General features: G+C 37.4%; 6 protein-coding genes across 17 annotated transcripts; 4 read left to right on the top strand and 2 right to left on the bottom strand.

Moving 5' to 3' along the window:
* Positions 1 to 16: 16 nt before the first annotated feature.
* Positions 17 to 2,276, top strand: LOC143897308 (uncharacterized). 3 transcript variants are annotated; one of them, XM_077405878.1, is made up of 2 exons: positions 17 to 578; positions 899 to 2,276. In XM_077405878.1, the coding sequence occupies exon 2, from the start codon at positions 990 to 992 to the stop codon at positions 1,398 to 1,400; it is 411 nt and encodes a 136-aa protein (XP_077262004.1). In that variant the 5' UTR covers positions 17 to 578; positions 899 to 989; the 3' UTR covers positions 1,401 to 2,276. The 3 variants fall into 3 exon arrangements, with proteins under 3 accessions (XP_077262004.1, XP_077262003.1, XP_077262005.1); XM_077405877.1 differs by having other exon boundaries at positions 20 to 578; positions 902 to 2,276; XM_077405879.1 differs by lacking the exon at positions 17 to 578 and adding an exon at positions 672 to 694 and having other exon boundaries at positions 902 to 2,276.
* Csn4 (COP9 signalosome subunit 4) lies at positions 2,154 to 6,621 on the top strand. Its single transcript, XM_077405866.1, has 8 exons — positions 2,154 to 2,290; positions 2,360 to 2,439; positions 2,976 to 3,094; positions 3,189 to 3,325; positions 3,399 to 3,513; positions 3,598 to 3,787; positions 3,858 to 4,235; positions 4,326 to 6,621. The coding sequence occupies exons 1-8, from the start codon at positions 2,208 to 2,210 to the stop codon at positions 4,457 to 4,459; spliced, it is 1,236 nt and encodes a 411-aa protein (XP_077261992.1). The 5' UTR covers positions 2,154 to 2,207; the 3' UTR covers positions 4,460 to 6,621.
* Positions 4,820 to 8,776, bottom strand: LOC143897307 (voltage-dependent anion-selective channel). Of its 4 annotated transcripts, none has more exons than XM_077405876.1 (6): positions 8,616 to 8,776; positions 7,475 to 7,797; positions 7,267 to 7,388; positions 6,918 to 7,026; positions 6,622 to 6,830; positions 4,820 to 6,217 (listed from the first exon to the last, which is right to left on the bottom strand). In XM_077405876.1, exons 2-6 carry the CDS (start codon positions 7,792 to 7,794, stop codon positions 6,126 to 6,128), a joined length of 852 nt encoding a protein of 283 aa, XP_077262002.1. In that variant the 5' UTR covers positions 7,795 to 7,797; positions 8,616 to 8,776; the 3' UTR covers positions 4,820 to 6,125. The 4 variants fall into 4 exon arrangements, with proteins under 4 accessions (XP_077262002.1, XP_077262000.1, XP_077261998.1 ...); XM_077405874.1 differs by lacking the exon at positions 8,616 to 8,776 and adding an exon at positions 8,234 to 8,385; XM_077405872.1 differs by lacking the exon at positions 8,616 to 8,776 and adding an exon at positions 8,216 to 8,374.
* A 1,213-nt stretch (positions 8,777 to 9,989) lies between these two features.
* On the top strand, positions 9,990 to 13,723 carry LOC143897303 (SET domain-containing protein SmydA-8). 2 transcript variants are annotated; one of them, XM_077405865.1, is made up of 9 exons: positions 9,990 to 10,148; positions 10,506 to 10,564; positions 10,974 to 11,193; positions 11,450 to 11,700; positions 11,778 to 11,945; positions 12,233 to 12,459; positions 12,783 to 12,993; positions 13,168 to 13,313; positions 13,435 to 13,723. In XM_077405865.1, the coding sequence occupies exons 1-9, from the start codon at positions 10,134 to 10,136 to the stop codon at positions 13,623 to 13,625; spliced, it is 1,488 nt and encodes a 495-aa protein (XP_077261991.1). In that variant the 5' UTR covers positions 9,990 to 10,133; the 3' UTR covers positions 13,626 to 13,723. The 2 variants fall into 2 exon arrangements, with proteins under 2 accessions (XP_077261991.1, XP_077261990.1); XM_077405864.1 differs by having other exon boundaries at positions 13,393 to 13,723.
* Positions 13,724 to 13,870: 147 nt separating this feature from the next.
* LOC143897302 (SET domain-containing protein SmydA-8) lies at positions 13,871 to 17,476 on the top strand. Of its 2 annotated transcripts, none has more exons than XM_077405863.1 (7): positions 13,871 to 14,476; positions 14,874 to 15,066; positions 15,362 to 15,589; positions 15,762 to 16,046; positions 16,318 to 16,605; positions 16,676 to 16,886; positions 17,042 to 17,476. In XM_077405863.1, the coding sequence occupies exons 1-7, from the start codon at positions 14,427 to 14,429 to the stop codon at positions 17,341 to 17,343; spliced, it is 1,557 nt and encodes a 518-aa protein (XP_077261989.1). In that variant the 5' UTR covers positions 13,871 to 14,426; the 3' UTR covers positions 17,344 to 17,476. The 2 variants fall into 2 exon arrangements, with proteins under 2 accessions (XP_077261989.1, XP_077261988.1); XM_077405862.1 differs by having other exon boundaries at positions 16,661 to 16,886.
* On the bottom strand, positions 17,471 to 20,220 carry LOC143897305 (erlin). 5 transcript variants are annotated; one of them, XM_077405867.1, is made up of 5 exons: positions 20,141 to 20,220; positions 19,653 to 19,780; positions 19,383 to 19,572; positions 19,038 to 19,296; positions 17,471 to 18,924 (listed from the first exon to the last, which is right to left on the bottom strand). In XM_077405867.1, exons 1-5 carry the CDS (start codon positions 20,166 to 20,168, stop codon positions 18,504 to 18,506), a joined length of 1,026 nt encoding a protein of 341 aa, XP_077261993.1. In that variant the 5' UTR covers positions 20,169 to 20,220; the 3' UTR covers positions 17,471 to 18,503. The 5 variants fall into 5 exon arrangements, with proteins under 5 accessions (XP_077261993.1, XP_077261997.1, XP_077261996.1 ...); XM_077405871.1 differs by having other exon boundaries at positions 20,200 to 20,220; XM_077405870.1 differs by having other exon boundaries at positions 20,076 to 20,214.
* Positions 20,221 to 20,574: the final 354 nt, after the last annotated feature.

Here is a 20,574-nt window from a genome sequence, read left to right as displayed (position 1 = left end):
CGGTCATCAGTCATCAATGACCACCATAGCAGTCAACGTGTTAGCAACACGGAGAGGACTCGCGTGTTCGCTCTTAACCATCGTAAAACACTTAAAATTTCGTTCATAAAATAAACAAAAATTTGACAAGACCAAACTATTGCGTCCTATCCTATATACTTCTATCGATTTCTAATCGGAGAAGGATATGGGGAATTAAGGGATAATTAAATGCCAGTAAGGTTTTAAGGAGTCGCGCACAATCAGTCGCTCGCGACGTTAAAAGATTTAAAATCGCTCGCTTGCTTCGTAGATTCGGCCCTGGGTGATTCTAACGCGAACATGACGTGTCCTTCGTTTCTGACATTTCCCGACGTTTTTCCGAGTAGCCGTCGGAGACGAGACCTTATACAAAGCTGACATGTGAAATCGAGCACGAGCAAACGTGTCTCGCTCGTTGTCCGATGACGGACGTGTATTGGAGGTGTCGCACGATTTACAACCCTCCTCGCCGGGTAGGGGCGTGTTTCTCTCTCGTGTATAAGACACGCTAAACGAGGAACTGTCGTCGGTTTGGATCGTAGACCGTCGTGCCGCGAGTAAGTGCAAACCTTTTGAGAAAAATTTCAAGATATTTCTGAAGTAGATTCTCACGCTATACACAAAATTATACAAAATTAGTCGTCTTGTACAACAGGGGGAAGCTTCGATCTCTGTAACTATCATAATTTTCAAAGCTAATTTTACGCATACACAGTCATTATCGTATATTTCCGAACAAAAAAATATTGAGTCGTAGATGAAGAATATGTCCATGAGATAAAAAATTCCAATAAAAAATATATTATTGTTTTTATTTATTATTATCGTGTTTCATATCGGTTATCATATGTTTTAAATAATCAATTTTTTTTTTAAGCAGGACTTTTACTATTTAGAGCGAGGCCAAGTAAAATAACTGAACGATCAAGCGAAACGTTTTTCATCGTTGCTTTTGGAAGCGCCTCAACATGCGCGGAAACTCGTTGTGTCTCCTATTATTGTTCGCCATTCTGACGAAAGCCTACGTGAAGTCTTGCAAGTACTGGTGCAAAATGGGCAATCATCGATACTATTGTTGCCCGAACGGGAAAGGCGATTCCTCGTCGGAGCACTCGTCGGAGCACGGCTGGCACTCGTTTCTCTTTCCCTGGCTTTGGCTCGGCATCGCCGCGGAGCCGCACGTCGAGCAGACTTGGCACGAGCTCGTGACGAAGTGGAAGCCGAAGAAGCATTGCCCGCCCTTGAGGGCCCACTGTCCCAGGAGTTACGAGTGGTATAAGCCGCCTAAACACTGCGACAGCGATCACGAGTGCGACGAGTGGGAAAAGTGCTGTTACGACGTGTGTCTGGAGCACAAAACGTGCAAAGACGCTGAATAGACGTTTCTGGAGGCTTCTAACGTGTGTTGTCATATCGACAAGAAAGTTATTATTAATAATGAGATATTTTATTAATGTACCAATTAAGATACGATACGTGAAAATTGTCGCTGATCATACCGCATGCATTCTAGCTGTATGTCGACGAAAAATGGATCCTGTCTTGACATCTTGGCTGCCATAATAAAAAAAAATTTAATAATAATATAAAAATGTGAAATTTTATGTCATGCATAATTTTTATACCCATTTGACCACATTTTTTAAATATTATTACCTTTGTAGGAGAATAAATTAATAAAAAATTAATTTATTGCAGAACATATTAAGCTGAAGAAATAAAAATAAACGACAAAGGGAGCTCTTTCCAGCAAGCGACGCAAGCCGACACAATTAAGTGTCGTTTTGTTTTTGTTACTCTCATTGCCAAAAAAAAAAAGAAGGATAAGAACGACGTTTGTGTCGACTTGTGTCGCTTGTTTGGAAGCTCTCAAAATGTGGTAGAAACCCATTTGATATGCATATATAATTGTCGCATTATTGATTTGTATTATCGTTCATCACTTTTGCGAACGTAGCGCGGAACGGAACCAGAAGCTACGCGCTCGGCACGTTACCCATCGAGGATATCGTATCGGCGGTATTCGGCTACGTAGTTCCCTGCGTAATTGAGGCGCTGACGAACGAGCCTCCTGAAATGCGAGATGCGAGCATGTCCGCGAACATCTTTCGGACCTCTTTTTACACGCGAGCCACAGAAGTCGGCAACAGCAGCAGCAGTGGCAAGTGATATCATCGCGCGAGAAGATGGTGGTGACGGTGGCTTCCGTGCGTCAACAACTCAGTAATTTGGCGCATTCCGGCGGGTCCCACAAAGACCAGGCCGAAAAGTACGTGCGTCGAGTATAACCGAGCCACGCTCCGATCGTACATTCACGAGCGTATCGTTCTCTGTTTAGATACCGCTCAACCCTGGACACGATATTGTTGTCTTCCGGCGAGGAGCTAGTCGATGCCTTGAAGACGTTCATCGAAGCAAGTACGTTATTTTTGTCCCGCTGGCACTTCGCGCGTACGCGGAGACGCACCAGAACCGTCGCTCGCACGGGCACTGTAATGTCATCCGAAAAAAATTGCGCTTAACACGCCGCGCGGACAGGTTACGAGAGGAATGCAGACCTCTGGTCTAGAAAGTGGACGCGTGAAGGATAGACAGCGCTGCGATTACTAGAACCATGATAGTACTTTGTTTGCAAAAAAATTATCTGTAATCGAAACCTAATATATTGTTCTATTTTGATATAATATTGAAATCTTCGTGTAATAATAACGTAATCATTTTTGAGCCACGTGAGACAAGATTAGTGGTGTGTACTTTTTAGTTGAACTTACACTTTCTAATGTGGAGAAAAAAAAAGGGGAAGATGAACGATGTAAAAAGTTCTATTAAAAAGTCAGACCTCGGAGTACTGACCGTAGTTTAGCGTTGGGACGCAGACGGTTGATGTATCGGTTTGTCAATGCATACATTCTACGTTCAGAGAAATAACCCTCTTAAATAAATTTTTATTATAGTTGTGAACGAAAACGTGAGCCTGGTAATCTCAAGACAAGTACTGACCGACGTCAGTAGTCGTTTACTGTTCTTGCCCGATGAAATATCAAAAGCTGTGTCACATTACACGCTGGACAAGGTAAATCTTATTCTTCGATTGATAATGGGGCGGAAATGAGAGTAATTTAGATATTAAAGCGTATTTTGGTTAAAATAACGCAATGTTTGTACAGGTTCAACCACGTGTGATCTCTTTTGAAGAGCAAGTAGCTAGCATAAGGCAACATTTAGCTGATATTTATGAACGCAATCAGAACTGGAGAGAAGCTGCAAATGTTTTAGTTGGCATACCACTGGAAACAGGACAAAAGTAACATATACGTACATCAATCAACTTCTGTTATTGCTTATACACGTGACATTGACGAAATTAATCGTTTCAGGCAATATACTATCGATTACAAACTCGAGACTTATCTTAAAATTGCTAGATTATATTTGGAAGATGACGACCCAGTACAGGCTGAAGCGTTTATCAATCGAGCATCACTTTTACAGGTAGTTCCTTTGTTCTCTCTCTCTCTCTCTCTCAAACTTATTTTTTTATGTTTTAGTTATTTAATTTTTTATTGTTCCATATAGGCCGAGTCTAAAAACGAACAGTTACAAATCTATTATAAAGTGTGCTATGCAAGAGTACTAGATTATAGAAGAAAGTTTATAGAAGCAGCTCAGAGGTACAATGAGTTATCATATAGGTCCATCATTCATGAAGATGAACGCATGACTGCTCTTAGAAATGCATTGATTTGCACAGTATTGGCTTCTGCAGGCAAGCGATTGATCAACCTTACACGCGTTCCATTTCTTAGACTGGATTATTCACATTATTCTTCTTACAGGACAGCAGAGAAGTCGGATGTTGGCTACGTTGTTCAAAGACGAACGCTGCCAACAACTCCCCGCTTATTCGATTCTTGAGAAAATGTATCTGGACCGTATCATTCGGCGCTCTGAATTGCAGGAATTTGAAGCATTATTGCAACCTCACCAGAAAGCGTCCACTATCGATGGATTAGGTTCCACTATACTCGACCGTGCCGTTATCGAACATAATTTATTGTCCGCTAGTAAATTGTACAACAACATTTCGTTCGAAGAATTAGGTGCATTATTGGATATTCCACCTACTAAAGCGGAAAAAATCGCTAGCCAAATGATTACCGAAGGCAGAATGAATGGATATATAGATCAAATCGATTCCATAGTACATTTCGAAAGTAAGTTGCTTTAAATTCTTGAATTTGTAAGTATTTATCGTTCTTTACGCACACAAATTAGAAGTTAATATGTCTTATTTTTCCATATAGCGCGCGAGACTTTACCTACATGGGACAAACAAATACAATCGCTATGTTATCAAGTGAATCAAATTATCGAGAAAATAGCTCAAACGGAGCCAGAATGGATCGCGAAAGCAATGGACGATCAGATGGTGCATTAATATAGATTTTGTTTAACACGGAGAAATGTCAAATGAGGAACACGGGAATCATTTACAATATGTACACGATACACACAGCCAGCCAAAATAGTGAATATTTATATAGCTCATTGTTGAGACACAAATATCGCCCAATGCACGTCATCCATTATATTTGATTATTTTCTACGTAAAATCTTTCGTTCCAGAAATATATCCGCATTGTTTTTGGAATTGACAGTAATCGATATTGTACATTTAAAATACGTTAAATGTATATTACATCCTTAATGCTTTGCAATATCAATTCTCCATCATTTCGTATCACTCGTTAAAAAAATGTAACTCAAAATCAATTTTATCGCAAATGAATTCAGAAGAAACATTAAAATGGTTGTTTATTTGCAGTCGATTTAGATAATGTTGTAGATGAGAAAAAAAACAATGTAAGTTCTTCTTGTAAATAAATCACATTCGTACTTCGTACAACATTCTTTACTGAATCCACACATAACAACCAATAGTTAGGAGAATAAAAGCCATTTTTATCTCACACACACACAAACAATTATTATTTCTTATATAAAATAAAGTAATGGAATTATACATATATGAATTACTCGTCATGTCTTTTGAAAATATGTGACCATTATCATTTATACATACGTGACTACACATGTGAATTCTGTAAAGGAATATACTTTGGTTAACATCTGAGACAAACGTCATAATTTAGCCAAACTGGCAGTACTTTTTAACAAGAAACAGACATGGATACACCTGTTCCTTATAATAAGAGAATGGCATGAATAGTTTCTAATTTTGTAATCTCTACAAGTATAATTGCATTCTTTATATGAATTAGAGAAGGCATCATATTTTTATATCACTTATGTGATAATACCAAAAGAAAGAAATGCGCATACATTTACTATCAATCGCATTATTAACACTATTTGATTGCATAAAAATATGCACGTCATATACTCTAATCTGGTCCTATCCAACAAGAGATAAGATACGTGATTTGCAATGTCAGTTATCTGATTAAAACCATTGTAACGTTTCATAAAAATATTTTACTTTGCTCGAAAATTATATTACTCATATATGAAATAATATGATAATCGAATACAAAGTATAATACAAAAATATTCTTAATAATACGGACATTTATGCACATTTACTGCAAACGGACAAAATTTTTCATGTTAAATATCTCCTTTTCATATGTTTTTATTAATATCAACTTTTCTCATACTATTGCCTAACTATTGCCTTTTCTCTCTTTCTTCCCTCCTCTTCACTTTATATTACCCCAGCGTATCATTTTCGATTATGGAAAGAATTTCAGTCAACAGGAACTGACAAAAAACTGCGTGTGGAATTTCAATACGACTAACGGTACAAACTTGTATGCGTAATTGCGATGCCATATTGTTCACAAGAGATATTGCTGATTCATGGTCATAATTATGTATGATAAACTAATGCGATCGTCAACTAATCTCAAAATGATATTTTGTAGCATCTATTCAAGGATCAATCTATCTACATGTTATAGGTAATATTTTATTTGAAGCGTGTACTGTCACGCCGATTTTATGACAGAAGTCACGAAATATGTATTCGTATGGGATAAATTTTTTGTTTTCTCGTAATAAGCGTTACTTTATATGGTACGTATTTAAGCCTGGAGATCTAGTGCGACGCCATACTTGTGGCCACCAGAGCCAAAGTTCTTCCCGTCAATGTTTGTAGAAAGCGTCAAAGTTACACCTGTAAATGGATATTCAGTTATTTAGCGATTTATTAATATATAAATTTGCTTTCGTAAAAAGATTTATTAACTTAATATCTGTATATTGCATAACTCATTACTATAGACCATTGCGAAGTTGTCACTCCGCCAAAAAGCTTATTCTCCACATAGTGTGAATACTCAGAGGACACTCTCAGAGCATAAGTTATTAATAGAATGTTTTGCTAGTACCGTGAACGAAAAACATACTACGTACTTTTTCTCATTGCACTTGCGTACTATAATATACCAAATATTTTTGAATTTATACATAAAATTATCTATAACGGATCTACGCTGCATCATACGCTTACACAAATGTTAAGATATTTTCCTATTGTTTCAACCTTTAAAAGGAAATATATTTGGAATTATTACTCACCGTCCCGCAGTTTCTGTTGGTATCCCAAACCTATTTGCAGATTAGAATTCACTTTGGCTCTAATGTTAGCATCATTATCAAGATTATACTTTGCGCCAATACCAAATTGCGTTACATTATTACTGGAATTATACGCCAAGTTAATTGCTCCCTCCAATTCCGGCTTTATTTTATGATAAATGGAGCTACTAAACTCGCGACCATTATCCCTGAAAACATATTAAATATCACGTTAATCAAATGTTAATCAAATCGAGAAATGCCTCACAGTATTACATTTTTGTTATTATACTTACACAGCGCTGTGAAGAGTGAAGTCAGAAGCGGTAAATCCAAGAGCAAAGTTGTTCCTTGTAAGTTTGTTTCTTTGTGAGTCAAAGGATGCCTGATAACCACCCAGCCATCCTGTAAAATATAACAATACGTTGATCTAAACAACAATCTTTCAGATAACGCACGTAACATTTGAATTAAATGTGTGACACAGGCTTACTTTTTTACTCATAAAACATTCCACTTGTTCGGAATAAGGAAATATGTATTTGGGACAAAGGGATGGGCACGTAAAAGATCTAAATTGTGTGTCAAAAAGATATTGTCAAGCTTCGAGAGATACCAATGAATGTATTTAATATTTAAATATACCTTGATAACCCACGACAGCCGAGGTGTAAACTAGAGGTCCAGCAGACAGACTGAGATCAAAATCAGCAGTTGCAGACACATTTTCATGTTTATAAGTCGTCTTCAGTTTTCCGGTCTTGGAACTGCAAATACAAAAATAATAGATTCAAATATATTACTACAAATCGCGGAACATTCAAGTTTTTGATAATCACAAACTCTATCTTACCCGGTTTGTGGGGAGAAGGTACAGCTGTAGCCGACCGTGAGACCATTGAGCAACTTATTCGCAATGCTGACTTCGGTCCCAAGAGTATTGTCGGTATTCCACTTCTCGGTAAACGTCAACCCATGTTCCTTGAACTTGTACCTGGTTTCCAAGTTACCGAACACCTTTCCCGTGTCCTGATTGGACACGCCGCCGCAAGAGAACTCTACGTCGGAATTAGTCTTGGTCTTCACATCAAGTTTAAACAAACCGAAGTGGTAACCTTGACCAAATACGTCACGAGCGCTCTTTCCTAGGTCGTTGTAAGTCGGAGGAGCCATGTTCTGCAACGCAGTAAAAATATCTGTTTAACGACTCGCTATTGTCGCCATTCACAAATTGATCTAGCCCAGAACAGATTGGAAAAAAGGACAGAAAGCTCGATATAGATAACTACAATAAAACTGCAGACTAAATTTAATTCGAGATACATATGCCAACAATGTATACTCTCTGTATTCTATATGATAAATACATATACGCGTGTACATTGATCCAATCGTGGAACGGAGCAAAACGTTTTCACACGTATAGGGGAATTCACTGGGCAACTTGAAACGTGCCACGTCCGCAAATCTTAAAGAAAGCAGCGGCTCTTTCAGGATCATAAAAAAAAACTCAAAGTCACTCTGTCACGAGAGCCTAACGCAAACAAATCCCCGGTGCTACGGTATCGCGTAACGTAAGCTCCAACATACGTACGAACGGAATAGTATTGACCTGCCTCTCGCGATTATTACATAAGCCCGACAATGGATGTAGGAATATCACATCCATGAGCCCGACCAACCGATGCCGCGATCGTTCAGGATTCTAACTTAGAAGTGTCGCTCCGCACGTCGCCGCGCGTCGAGAAATCAGCCTCCGCTCGCCCGACAACGCGAAAGTCCTCCCGAAACGGCGTTCTACAAGGCCACGGCAGACGACATTGCGATCGCGATCCCGTACCCGTACCGGTTTCCCCGTGACGAGGACCGCGAACCCGTTCTTGACACGCGTTCGCTTCCCTCCCACACCGCGACCGTCCCGTGAATCTCGGAGGTTCGCGACGCGACGGATTTCCCGTCGCGGGGGTTGAATTCCGCGGCGATGATGTACTTACAGTCTTGGTGGGCACGAGACGGAAAAATGCGCAACTCTCTTTCGCAGGGTACGTCGCGCAACGTCGCGAGAGACGAGACAGAGAGAGCGCAGGGACTGCAGAGTTGCAGAGTGCAGAAGTGCAGAGAGAAAGAGTCCGCGACGCGCGACCCACGGACGGTGGGCGCGCATGCCGCGCATGCGCGCCGACGTTGCGCGAGAGAAAAAAGCGCCCGGCCTATTTCTGCGCGAAGGCGGCGTTCCGCTCCGCAACCGTTCGCAACGCGTCCCGACGCGGCGTTTGGATTCGCGATTCGCGAATTGTGCCGATCGAGCTGGGAACGTTTGAGAACCGGAAGCGATCGGGACGATCGAAAACTTATTGGAGCGTTCCGACGAATCCGAGCGAGAAATGTTTTCGTGTTCGTCGCGAGACTCGCGAGCGGTAAACGAGCTCGACTTCGACTCGAAGTCAGGTCCGATAGATCGAACGGTTTGACTGTTTGAATCTGAACTAGGAAAAGATGACACGGGGTGACTCGATCAACAGAGTTGTTTACAGCAAAATTCCTACAATCTATTATAATTATAATTTTTAACTATACAATTATATAATTCGTTATTCCTAATTTTTAATCTTCCTTCTCGCGTTTCGGAGAACAAAAATTGATAACTTGGTTATCAATTGATAATTGTTATCTATTGATAATTGTTATTTGACAAGTTAATTGAAATTTGGTCGAGGTCACTCTCAGGCTTCGAACAGGTTGTCGATTTATTAAAAATTCATTTATAGAATTATTAATACCTTATGAAATTAATATGTTAAACACATTTCGATATATGTGCATGGATTCGTATGTCAACGCATTAATGGCGTGTGCATGTAATAATTTAATCATGCATGCTGTTCGATAACGTGAAAATTCCGAGAATTTGCTTGAATTAGAGAATGATCGAACGCCAAGACACACACACACACATACACACAGATTTGAAAGAGGTATTTGTAAACAGAATAATGTAAACAGAAATAACCAGAATTTATAATTGCGTATTCTTTTCAATTTATTCTTGTCAGGCTTTTGGTCTCAAAGTGTTTTACTATTCCACGCAGTTATAAGGTCCGATAAACATCACAATTTAAAGATTGGTGCACGTCGTTGAGAAGTAATAATAACATCAGGAAAATAAACGATAAGTTGCGGTAAATAAGTATGTGGAAAATGATGGAAGCTTTTAGATCCTTCTGTACGTTTAGAGACCCAAAAATACACCGGCCGCGCGATCGCGACGTATCCGAGCGCAATGCATCGTGTCTGAAAGCGGCACAAATCTCACTACCCGCCTGGTACATACTAGATTGTACCATTGGCAAGGCTTGCGCGTGATATTTTTAATAAGCCGGGAATATAAAGCGTGCTTCAAGCACGCTTTGGCTTAGTTCAAGCACAGGCCAGCACAGGCCTTCGATCGATGCAGCATCAGTGGCTCATTGACGAAGAAAGCTACTTTTTACCGGCTTGGTTCTCAATCGACCATGTCGCAAGAATCGGTACGTTTTTGGACCAAACTCTGATTGACTTGATTAACTTGTTAAGTGATACCTGTACTATGCAGATAATGTTTTATCTCTTATTTCAATTGACATATGTGGAAAGAAAGATTAAGGACGACGAATCGTGTAGTTAAATATTTTGCTACAAGCAATTTTGTCGGTTGAATTAATCGCCGATCGAGTTAAGTGGAATTTAATCGAGATGGTCTCTTTTGATGATTTTATCTATTTTTATCTAATTACAAACGTCTTGACGAGAGATGTAAATATTTGCGACATTAGTCCGCGGTGCAACTTGTAATGTATTTCAATTCTAGCGATAAATGGTTTTGTTACATTCTTCGAATATTTTAGGAAAGTGGTGCATCCGCGTCGCGGGCGTACGAAGTGCTGCAGAATGATCAAGTTGGCAGGTGAGAAAAAAAGAAAGAGTGAAACTGATAAATTGTTCTAGCTGAGGTAAAATATAGGGTCAGAAAAGTCCATGAATAATTTTAAACAGGAAATATTTTCTTAATGAGAGACTGCGCGGTGCATTAAGGCTGGAATAAATTAAACATTTGCAGAATCTCATCAGAGTAGTCGGATAAATTAATGAATACGCATGTGACGTGATTTACATGATGACGATATAAAATTGATATATTATATACTTATTAAACTACAAAACAGAAGTCTACAAATGACTTAGAAAAAATTTAATGTGATTTGACGTGGAAAAAGTTATATCAATGTTTTTCGGGATTAGAATAATATAATTATTTTGATCACGTGTATTCTAATTAAACGTTTATTTATGAGAATTGCATTTGATGCTCCCAGATACATGGTCGCGAGTAGGGAACTGCAGGCTGGTGAAGAAATCGTCACAGAAATGCCCTTCGTCGTCGGACCGAAGGCATGCACTTATCCCTTGTGTCTCTCCTGTTATACACCTTGGCCCCCGGAACCGGATAACAAACCGTTATGTTCTAAGTGCGGATGGCCTGTCTGCGGCCAAGACTGCGAAGATGCTCCGCGACATAAAGATTACGAGTGCCAGGTAATTATAAGACTTCAATTGAAGAGCTTTTTCTATACTTACTGTCTTAAAAATCCTACAAGAAGCTATGGCCATAAATCTGCCTTTTTAATAAGAAGATTGGACTATAGGGAAAATTTAAAAGAACGCAGTAGGCGATCTTCAGTCTTTAAATCCGTAAAGCCGTAGATAGCAACGGGCTGTTTTTAACTGCGCAATGTTTGTCTTCGATATTGTGTTTGGCAGTGTTTGTCTAAAGATCTATTTTCTTCGATAGGTGTTTGCACAGGCGAACGAGAAGTTTAACATAGACGCCGCTTTGGAGGGGAACAGCGAAAACGGTATTCCGCAGTTAGAATGCATAACGCCGTTGAGACTATTGTTGGAGTCGGAAAAAAACGTCGAAAGGTGGAACGAGGAAGTGAAGGATATGGAGGCGCATAGTAAGATAAGATGTCAAAAACCGCAATGGAAGTCAGATCACGTCAATATTGTGGATTATCTGAGAAAACGGCTCAAACTTGATAGGTATGTACTGCGGTGCTTTATCACAACATATTCCTTTGACTTGAAACTGTTCTTGAAAATGAATATTTTGGACGCAGATTCTCAGAGGAGTACATACAAATGGCATGCGGTATCTTGGAAATTAACACGTTCGAGGTTCGAACGGCGAAAGGGTTCAGCGCACGTGGTCTCTATCCGACAGTCGCTTTGATGAATCACTCGTGCGTCTCGAACACGTCTCACAGCATCTCGCCGGTTGATTACAGGTACATCAATTAGTGACCGTTGTTTGTTTGAACAAAGACACGTAACGAACACATAATTCTTTGTAATGATAGACTATAGCTATCATCGGCAAAAGGTCTAAGTGGTATCTTAAGCAGCAGCGATCTTAATTTTCTTACTTGCTACACGCTCATGCACAGTCCTTCCTCAATTAATTCGCGCGTTGCGCGCGATCCCCAGGAAATCTCACGCGGTTTATTATGCTGATGAAGATACGCCCCGTATTAAATGCGAATAACAATTATGCACGAGGTTCTTGCGTCCACAGGATACGGCTGCGTACCACGCTTAAAATTCCTGCGGGCGGTGAACTCTACGCGAGTTACGCGCACTCGTTACTTCCGACGATGCTACGGAGAGAGCATCTGCTCGAGGGTAAGCACTTCGCGTGCGCGTGCCCCCGATGTTCAGATCCTACGGAACTGAGCACTCACATGTCTTCACTGAAGTGCAACAAATGCGACAACGGAATCGTTTTGTCGCTGGATTCTCTAGGTACCGCAATATATATTATCTATTAATTAATATTTTCTTTAAGTTGCGACATTAATTAAGCAGAAATCGAGAATTGAAACGGGTTTATTGAGTTTAGAGTTTTAAATATCACAATCGTGCAATAATGATTATTACATTTAATTACGAGTAAACAAAATACAAGAATTAACATAAAGTTTCTTCAATGTCAGGAATTGAAATTATATTAATTTTAGTATTTGGCAATAATGTAATATTTTAATAGCATTTCTAATTTTATTATATTAATGATTGAGAATGTATAAAATAGCGATTGCATCTACACGATCAACAATATTTTTCAGATCCGCAAAGTACATGGAAGTGTACGCATTGCGATTTTTCCACCAACGGTCACGCAGTACGAAAAGTTTTCCAGATAATTCAAGCGGAAGTAGACGCCGTTGAAGCCATCAGCGGAGCTGACGGAGCCGATGCGATTAACGCAAGAGAGACCATTATGAAAAAGTACCGATCGGTTTTACACCCCCGTCATGCCTTTCTTTCGATGTTAAGGTATATATACGGAACACACAGTTGCCAGATAATAATAAATATCTTTAATAATGATATAAAAATTAATTAAATTCGACGAAGTCAATTTTACCAAACTTAATTATTCTCGCATATACTTTTCACATTATATATTGTTGAAAATTCCTAAATTGCGAAATATATAATATTTCTTAGACACTCATTGACTCAAATGTACGGGCGGGTTGACGAATATTTGTTGGACGATTTGCCGGATGTCGTATTGGAGCATAAAGTCGAGATGTGCCGTTTATTGCTTCAAGTATTGGATGTTGTAGAACCTGGGTACAGTCGTGTAAGAGGTATATATTTCTTATAGATTAGAGAAAATTAGAGAAAATATGTATGAATAACTTTATTGCTTTACCTTTTTGGTTGTAGGCATGACGCTATACGAGTTACACGCACCGTTACTATTTTTAGCGAAAGGTCAGTGGAATGCCGGTGTCATTGACGAGGCCGGACTGAAGTCTAAAATGATAGAAGCGGCGAATATTTTAAAAGAGGCAGCTACGATATTAAGCTTAGAGCAACCAGAGACGTCCGAGGGACAAATAGGACTCGTCGCGAAGGAATCTATAGTTCAACTGGAACAATCCATAAATGATTTATAAGTATCTGTTGTAAAATCTCGTTATTTGTATAAATTTATTATATATTAATAAACGTCATGTTTCTTGAAGTCTCTCGAGAAACCAACAAGTGCCAATTCCATCTGATTATATTTTGCAATTTTTTAATTAAGGAAAGTGATTTTATAAAACAACTGAAAGAAAAAATTACATGGAAAATGTTTGCATGTAATTCGCAGGAAGTTATGACAATAATGATTACATAAAAATAGATAATAGGAAATAGGGTACACTAATAAGAAATATCATCCTGAATATCCCAAATATATATATAAGTGCGTCTTAATTTCTTTAAATTATTACGCAATATATATATATACAATGAATTACAATGTATTAATTATTATTGAATTATTCTCATATAGAGTAGAAAATGTCTTAATAAAAGAATACAAATTATAACAGAAATTTGTAATTTTTATTCAATATTCTAAAAATTTAATTCTGATTCTGTAACAAATCTATGCATGGTGTGTGTAGAACGGAAAATTTACATAAAATTTCTCGGTATTATGAATTTTTAACGAGATATCTTAAAAAAATATCCAATAGGTTTCTTTCCCTCTCTTGTTATATGTATGTTTATGTGTATATATATTGTGTTGCTAATGCGTGCATCACGTACTGTACTAACATTACAGGTTGCGCGCGATGCCACGCAGTATCTAATAATACAGCCCGTCGCGTGAGTGCCTAAGGAAGACGGTTCATATTACTAATGCCTGCTTGCCAATGCTAGTTACGGGTCGACAATCGCAAACTTGAAGGAAGTAATCTGGAGATATGACGTCCACTGCGAAGTACAAGGTTACGCATTCGAAGAAGCTTGGAAGGTATAGTCGCAGCTACAATTTAGCATAATACTAATATGTCTCTTTGTATAATTTACATACTAATTACTAATTATCGTATAATCAAATTGTGACAAAATCATAAAACACATGTGCTTATTTGAAAACATTATTTCATCATTTGCACACTCTTTATTTGTTTATACAGTTGTCATTGAAACTTTTATTAAATAATTTTAAAAGAAATAGAACCAACAGAAAGAAGAAATAATTAATTCTTTACGTGTTTATGATTTCATCTTTAAAATAAATTTGACATTTCTCTGATGCATTTACAAAATAAATACGCTTGCGCTATGTATCGAAGCATATGTGTACCTATTTAGTTTTGCACAACCGTAATTATAATTGTTGCAAACTATAATCTTTTGTTCATAAGGTATCTCGTATCAGCTAAAAACATAACGCCGGGGGAAGTTATAATTCGAGAGGAACCGATCGCGGTCGGTCCCATGATGTACAAGGATTGTTTCTGCTTTGCCTGTATGCGCACATTACCAAAAATTGTCAAAGGGAGACAGTATGCTTGTTCCAGATGTAACTTTGCACCGCTGTGCAGCGTAGCATGCGAGGTAACAAGTTACGGAGCACGTTACACAACGGCGATTCTCAAAGAGACGTACGTCTCAGAAAGAATTTGTTATCGGACGAAGGAAAAAAGCATTTTCGCACGAGCCGTTGGATAAAACTTAAAATCTCCTGCGAGTGAGATTATTTGTGAAAAATGTACTCAATCAGTGATTTTACGAAATTTTACTCATCTAAAAAGAACTGCAGGATGATAAGCTTGAGAATCGCTGTGTTACGCAAAGTTATGTCACTTTCGAAATAGCGCACTTTTAATCTTCTTTCACGTATCTTTCGAAGGCACGAACGAAGCATCACAAAAATGAAGAATGCCAAATATTTAGAGATAATCGAGATCTATTGACGGAAAACGGAATTGATGCGGCGGGAATTTTACTGGCCTTGCGGCTATGGCTAATAAAACACAAGGATCCAACTGTGTGGGAGAAAATAGATCGTATGGAGGCACATTTGGATAAAAGGATTGGCACATCCATTTGGAGGGACAGAGAAATCAATATCGTAAATGTGAGTTTCACATAAATCAGATTTTTACATATAAGAATTGAACGTTTAATCTAATCATGCAAAGCACAAGAGAACCGCATAAATATTTTCAATATATTTACCTAATAAGTTTTCTTTGTTCGAAAGCATCCAAGGTGTTTTAGTTGTCCCATTGTACATGTATGTGGTACAGGTAATTCGAAGGTTTCGCATGCCCGCTGAGATCGAGCCACCGAGCGCGGAATTGATGCACAAATTGTGCGGCATTTTGGATGTGAATGCCTTCGAGTTGCGATCACCTGGTGCTGTTGACGGTCTTCTTCTGCGAGGTTTATACATCGAGGCGACCCTGATGGCTCATGACTGCAGAGGCAACACTCACCTCACCGTGGACGACAATTTCCAACTGACCATTTATGCGAGCGTTGCGATTAAACAGGACGAACCTATCCTATTTAATTATACTTCGTCGTTGCTGGTCAGTTAGTTGCACAATTATAACAAAATTCTAACAAAATTAATATTTTGCTTTCTTTCACTAATATTTCAATATCACTCGATGATTCAATTTAAGTTAATTCAATATTATCTAACGATTCAATCAAAGACTATATTTTTTACTAAAAATATGTTTATTGTTGTTAGATTTGAAAGAGACACTTATTATTATTTATGTACTGATTGTGAGTGAACTTTAAAAAGCAATATTTCCTAATTTATACACCAATATTAATATATTTAATTATTAGGGTACAGCTGACAGAAAAGAGCATCTTCGAGAGGGAAAGTATTTCGAATGCGAATGCTCTCTATGTACAGATCCATACGAATTGCAGTCGCATTTAAGTAGCGTGCTATGTCCGCGTTGTAAAAAAGGATTCATAGGCATGCAAGATGATACCTCCATCGTCGATCCATACGAGCGAAGTCGATGGCAATGTCAGATGTGCAAGAGGACCTACGGCGGTCGTCTTATCAGAGCTACGTTGAACATATGCAGAACACTTATCGACGAATGCGAGGACGTTGACATAAAAGTTCGTAATTATATATTTAGAGCTTTACATTTTTTTTCCATAATCATTGCAGCAGCTTAATATTTTTCAGAGGATAGACAACTTACTTAGGAAATTATCCCAATCTTTGCATACCAATCATTTCCTAATGTTGTCTTTAAAGCAGAAATTGTTAACAGCCTGCAGAAAAGAAATAACATCTCCTAATCCTCAGAAAAAGATTGTACGAAAAATGTTGGATACGTGTAAGGAAGTCTATAATGTCTTAGACATAGTAGAGCCGGGCATATCACGTTTAAAAGGTACGAACGCATTATTGTTTAGACTGCATAATATTCCGATAACATAAATTATAAATATCTGGAAAAAAATAATATTCTGACGTTATAAGTTTTTATAAAGAAATTTTTATACGATTAAGAAAAATATTTATCAATATTATAAATATTGGTTTCAGGCATAATGTTATACGAGATGCATTTGCCAGTAATAATATTGGCGAATCGATCTTATTCTGCACGTGAAATTTCTTCAACGCAGTTGGCCTGCCAACTGGAAGAAGCCAAGGATCTTCTAAAGAAAGCACTAACTATGCTTCTTTTGGAACCGCCGACTACGCCAGAAGGGAAATTAGCTAAAAGAGCGCTGGAAGAATTACGGACGTTAAATCAGAACATAAGCGATGTTAAATCTTTACCGTTGGAAGAGCCTAAAGTTCATATGCGTAGAGCGAGAGAACATCGTAAAAAAATCAAATGACATCTCATCCCATATATTTCTGAACTTGTATTGATACGAAAAATGGTTTAATTTTCCTTGTAAAAAGAGCAATAACGTAATAATATATTATGCATGGAAATTAAATAAACAAAAAAATTTGTTCACCTTTAAATTTGATATTAATTTTGTCTTTATTCTCTAATTAATAACATCAGAAGAAGATAAATAAGCCAATTAATACACCTTTATATATGGAGGGGTAAAAGCCATAGTGGTGTAAGTCAAATTTTTTAAAATATTAACTTGTGTGCATAGATGCAATTTATCGTATAGATTGCATCTATGCACACACACGAGTTAATATTTTTAAAAATTTGACTTACATCACTATGGCTTTTACCCTCCCTTATAAAAAATCAAGTACAGTCGTAAACAAAAAATTGCATAGCTTAATAAGAACAAAAACCATTACAAATGTTTTGGAAGAATTATGACCCTAACACGAATGAAAAACATAATTTAAAAATGTAATTTAAATATTTCACTTAACAATTTTCTTCTTTGGAAAAAAAATCGATGCTAAAGTAGTTATTGGAGCTTAATTGTAACTGAATCAAAATTTTATTTTAATGCAGATTTCTAATCGAGATATTACTTTTTATAGTCATTTTTTATGTTAATAATTCAGGATTGTGTAATTATTACATTTTACATGCTTGTGTAATTATTACATAATCACCTTGTATATATTGAAGAGAAAACGTTTTTCATTATGTATAATAAAAAAACGGATCATGTAAATGTATTCATAATGTATCTATCTATCTATACTACATAGATTTAATAAATACATTCATACAAAATTTTAATTCCACACAATTAATTTGGAGGAATAAGTAACACTCCGAAATTCTAGAATCGTCTGTACAATCTATGGCTGATATTCACAGTTCGGTCTTATATACGGTCTTGAAATAAGAACGGACCTATGTAATAAATACGGTCCTATGTAACACAATATATGCTTTCTATATAGAAAAAAATGTCCCTGCGCACAACTAGAAGTTGTAAATTTTCCAAAGTTTTTCGATTCTCTTATCGTAAAAGTACTCATCCAAAAAGATAAGATCCATCACGTTTCATCTTGTGCAATAGTAATCATCAAAATAAGGTATGTGAATTGCACTATCTATTGTTCATCACTTTTGTGCAATATTGGTATTAGATTTGCAGTCGGCATCGTTCAAGCAACTACCAAATGCAAACATTCTTGGAATGTCTTGCCCGTAATATATTTTGGTGTTGTGTGCCAATGCCTCATATTTCTTGAGCTCTAAAAATTCCTTAGACAAAAGTATTTTGTTCGCCTCGGCTTGCATTTTCATCTGGTAAAATTCGGCATCTGAACGGCTTTTTTGCCTTGCTAAATGCATCTCGTCTTCTATGGCAGCCATTTGTTGTAGGGATTCTTTCTCCATAATCTTTTGATTGTATTGAATCTTTGCAACTAGCGCCTCTTTTTCAGCCTCAATGATGGCCTTCTTGCGATCGGTCTCAGCATCTTTCTCTACTACTTTCTGATGTTGCGTGGATATTAATAGCTTCGTTTTCTCTGCTTCCCTGGATAATTCAAAATGTTGTACAAAAATAAATTAATATATAAACTATATAGAAGCATAAAGAAAATTGAACTGTACAAAGCAACTTAATTAATTAGCAGAGTAATCCCTTACATTAATTCGTAGTTCTTCCTGATTGTTTCAGGAATTTTTGGTTTCGTTACTCTTACAGCTTGTATATTAAGACCAGGCGCTAATTCATTCAAGTCCCTTTGAAGTGCAGTCTTCAGATTTTCATCAATTTGATCAAACAGATCAATGTACACTTCGTGTAATGTGTGTACAGAACAAAATTGGTTTAATTCATGATGCACTTTGTTAAAAATTAAAGTGCGGTCGTAATCCGCTGTGTAATTTCTCACCATGTTGTAAACTACACAAAAATGTATCTGTTAATATATACTTTCACAAAATATATCAACATTTTCAAAAATTAGAACATACTGTTCCACGACTTACCGCTATTCGCATTTAATATATTCACAACTTCTATACGATCAAAGTAGATAATAACACCACCGCTGGTTCCACATGGCACATTCTTCACTTCGTCTGTCTGCAGAGTTACTTGAACCGAACGATAAGTGGTCAGAAACGGTATCATCATGTGAAATCCTGGATTGCTCACTTGGGGCAACAGTGCGCCACCCTGATAGATATTCATACAGTTAAAAACAATAAGATTATTGAAGATAATAGGAATAGGATCCATCGTTTGAGACAACTCACTCGAAAATACACCCCCACATGGCCTTCCTCGATCCGATGAAGGGAAAAGTTAAATACTGTTGCCAAGCACATGACGAAACCGAGTGCTATGATTCTTTGGTCAAACATAGTCGCCCGTTCGCAATATTCTGAAACACGTATGAAGAAAGATGTGTACGAGACTGAATGCCACGTGTGTGTAGTGGTTATAATATATGCAAAATTAGGGATGAGTAAAGGATAAATACATGTGATGAATCACGAGTACGAGCGGATTGAAACAATATCGCGCGAAGCGATAGTTACGTAACATGCAGACATAAAACTGTAATTATATAGCGTACAATTAGCAAATCCACCGGTCGCTGGCACGATTCCCCGAAAATCAAAACACCGTCGAAAGAGGTTAGCTTTTCGATAATCGTATCGAGCAAGCAAAAATACCTTGACCTAAAGGACGGAAAGCGTGTTACAAAGCGGTAATAGATATGTGATTATAACATAACTACGGATCACAACATGGTCCGTTAAATTCATATTTGCGAAACAGATCCCTTGACATTATTACTTCATCTGGTATATATAGCCACAACAGAGGTATCGACTTAGGGTAATCGTCGAAAATGACGGAAACTGCATTAAATTTGATGCCTTTTTAAAAAAAGATACACGAATTAAATATATTATATATCATTATATCGTTATATATTTTATCTTCCTTTTATTATCAAATAAATTCTCTATAAGCCTAAATTGCAAAGTAATGAGAATTATCTTAACAATAATATCATTATATGTAAAGATGTCGAATTAATTAGATTTATTTAATTTATTAAGCAACATTGCGAATAATGAATAACCCAGTTCCTGAGCTAAAAATAAAGGACTAAAAATTCTGTTTAAATCATATATATCGAACAAATTTCAATCATTTCGACTTGAA

Source organism: Temnothorax americanus, unplaced genomic scaffold, assembly GCF_048541705.1.
Source record: "Temnothorax americanus isolate GAGA-0224 unplaced genomic scaffold, ASM4854170v1 Scaffold2, whole genome shotgun sequence".
NCBI lineage: Eukaryota > Metazoa > Arthropoda > Insecta > Hymenoptera > Formicidae > Temnothorax > Temnothorax americanus.
Note: the sequence above shows the minus strand (reverse complement) of the source record. Positions and strands in the feature narration are given on the sequence as shown.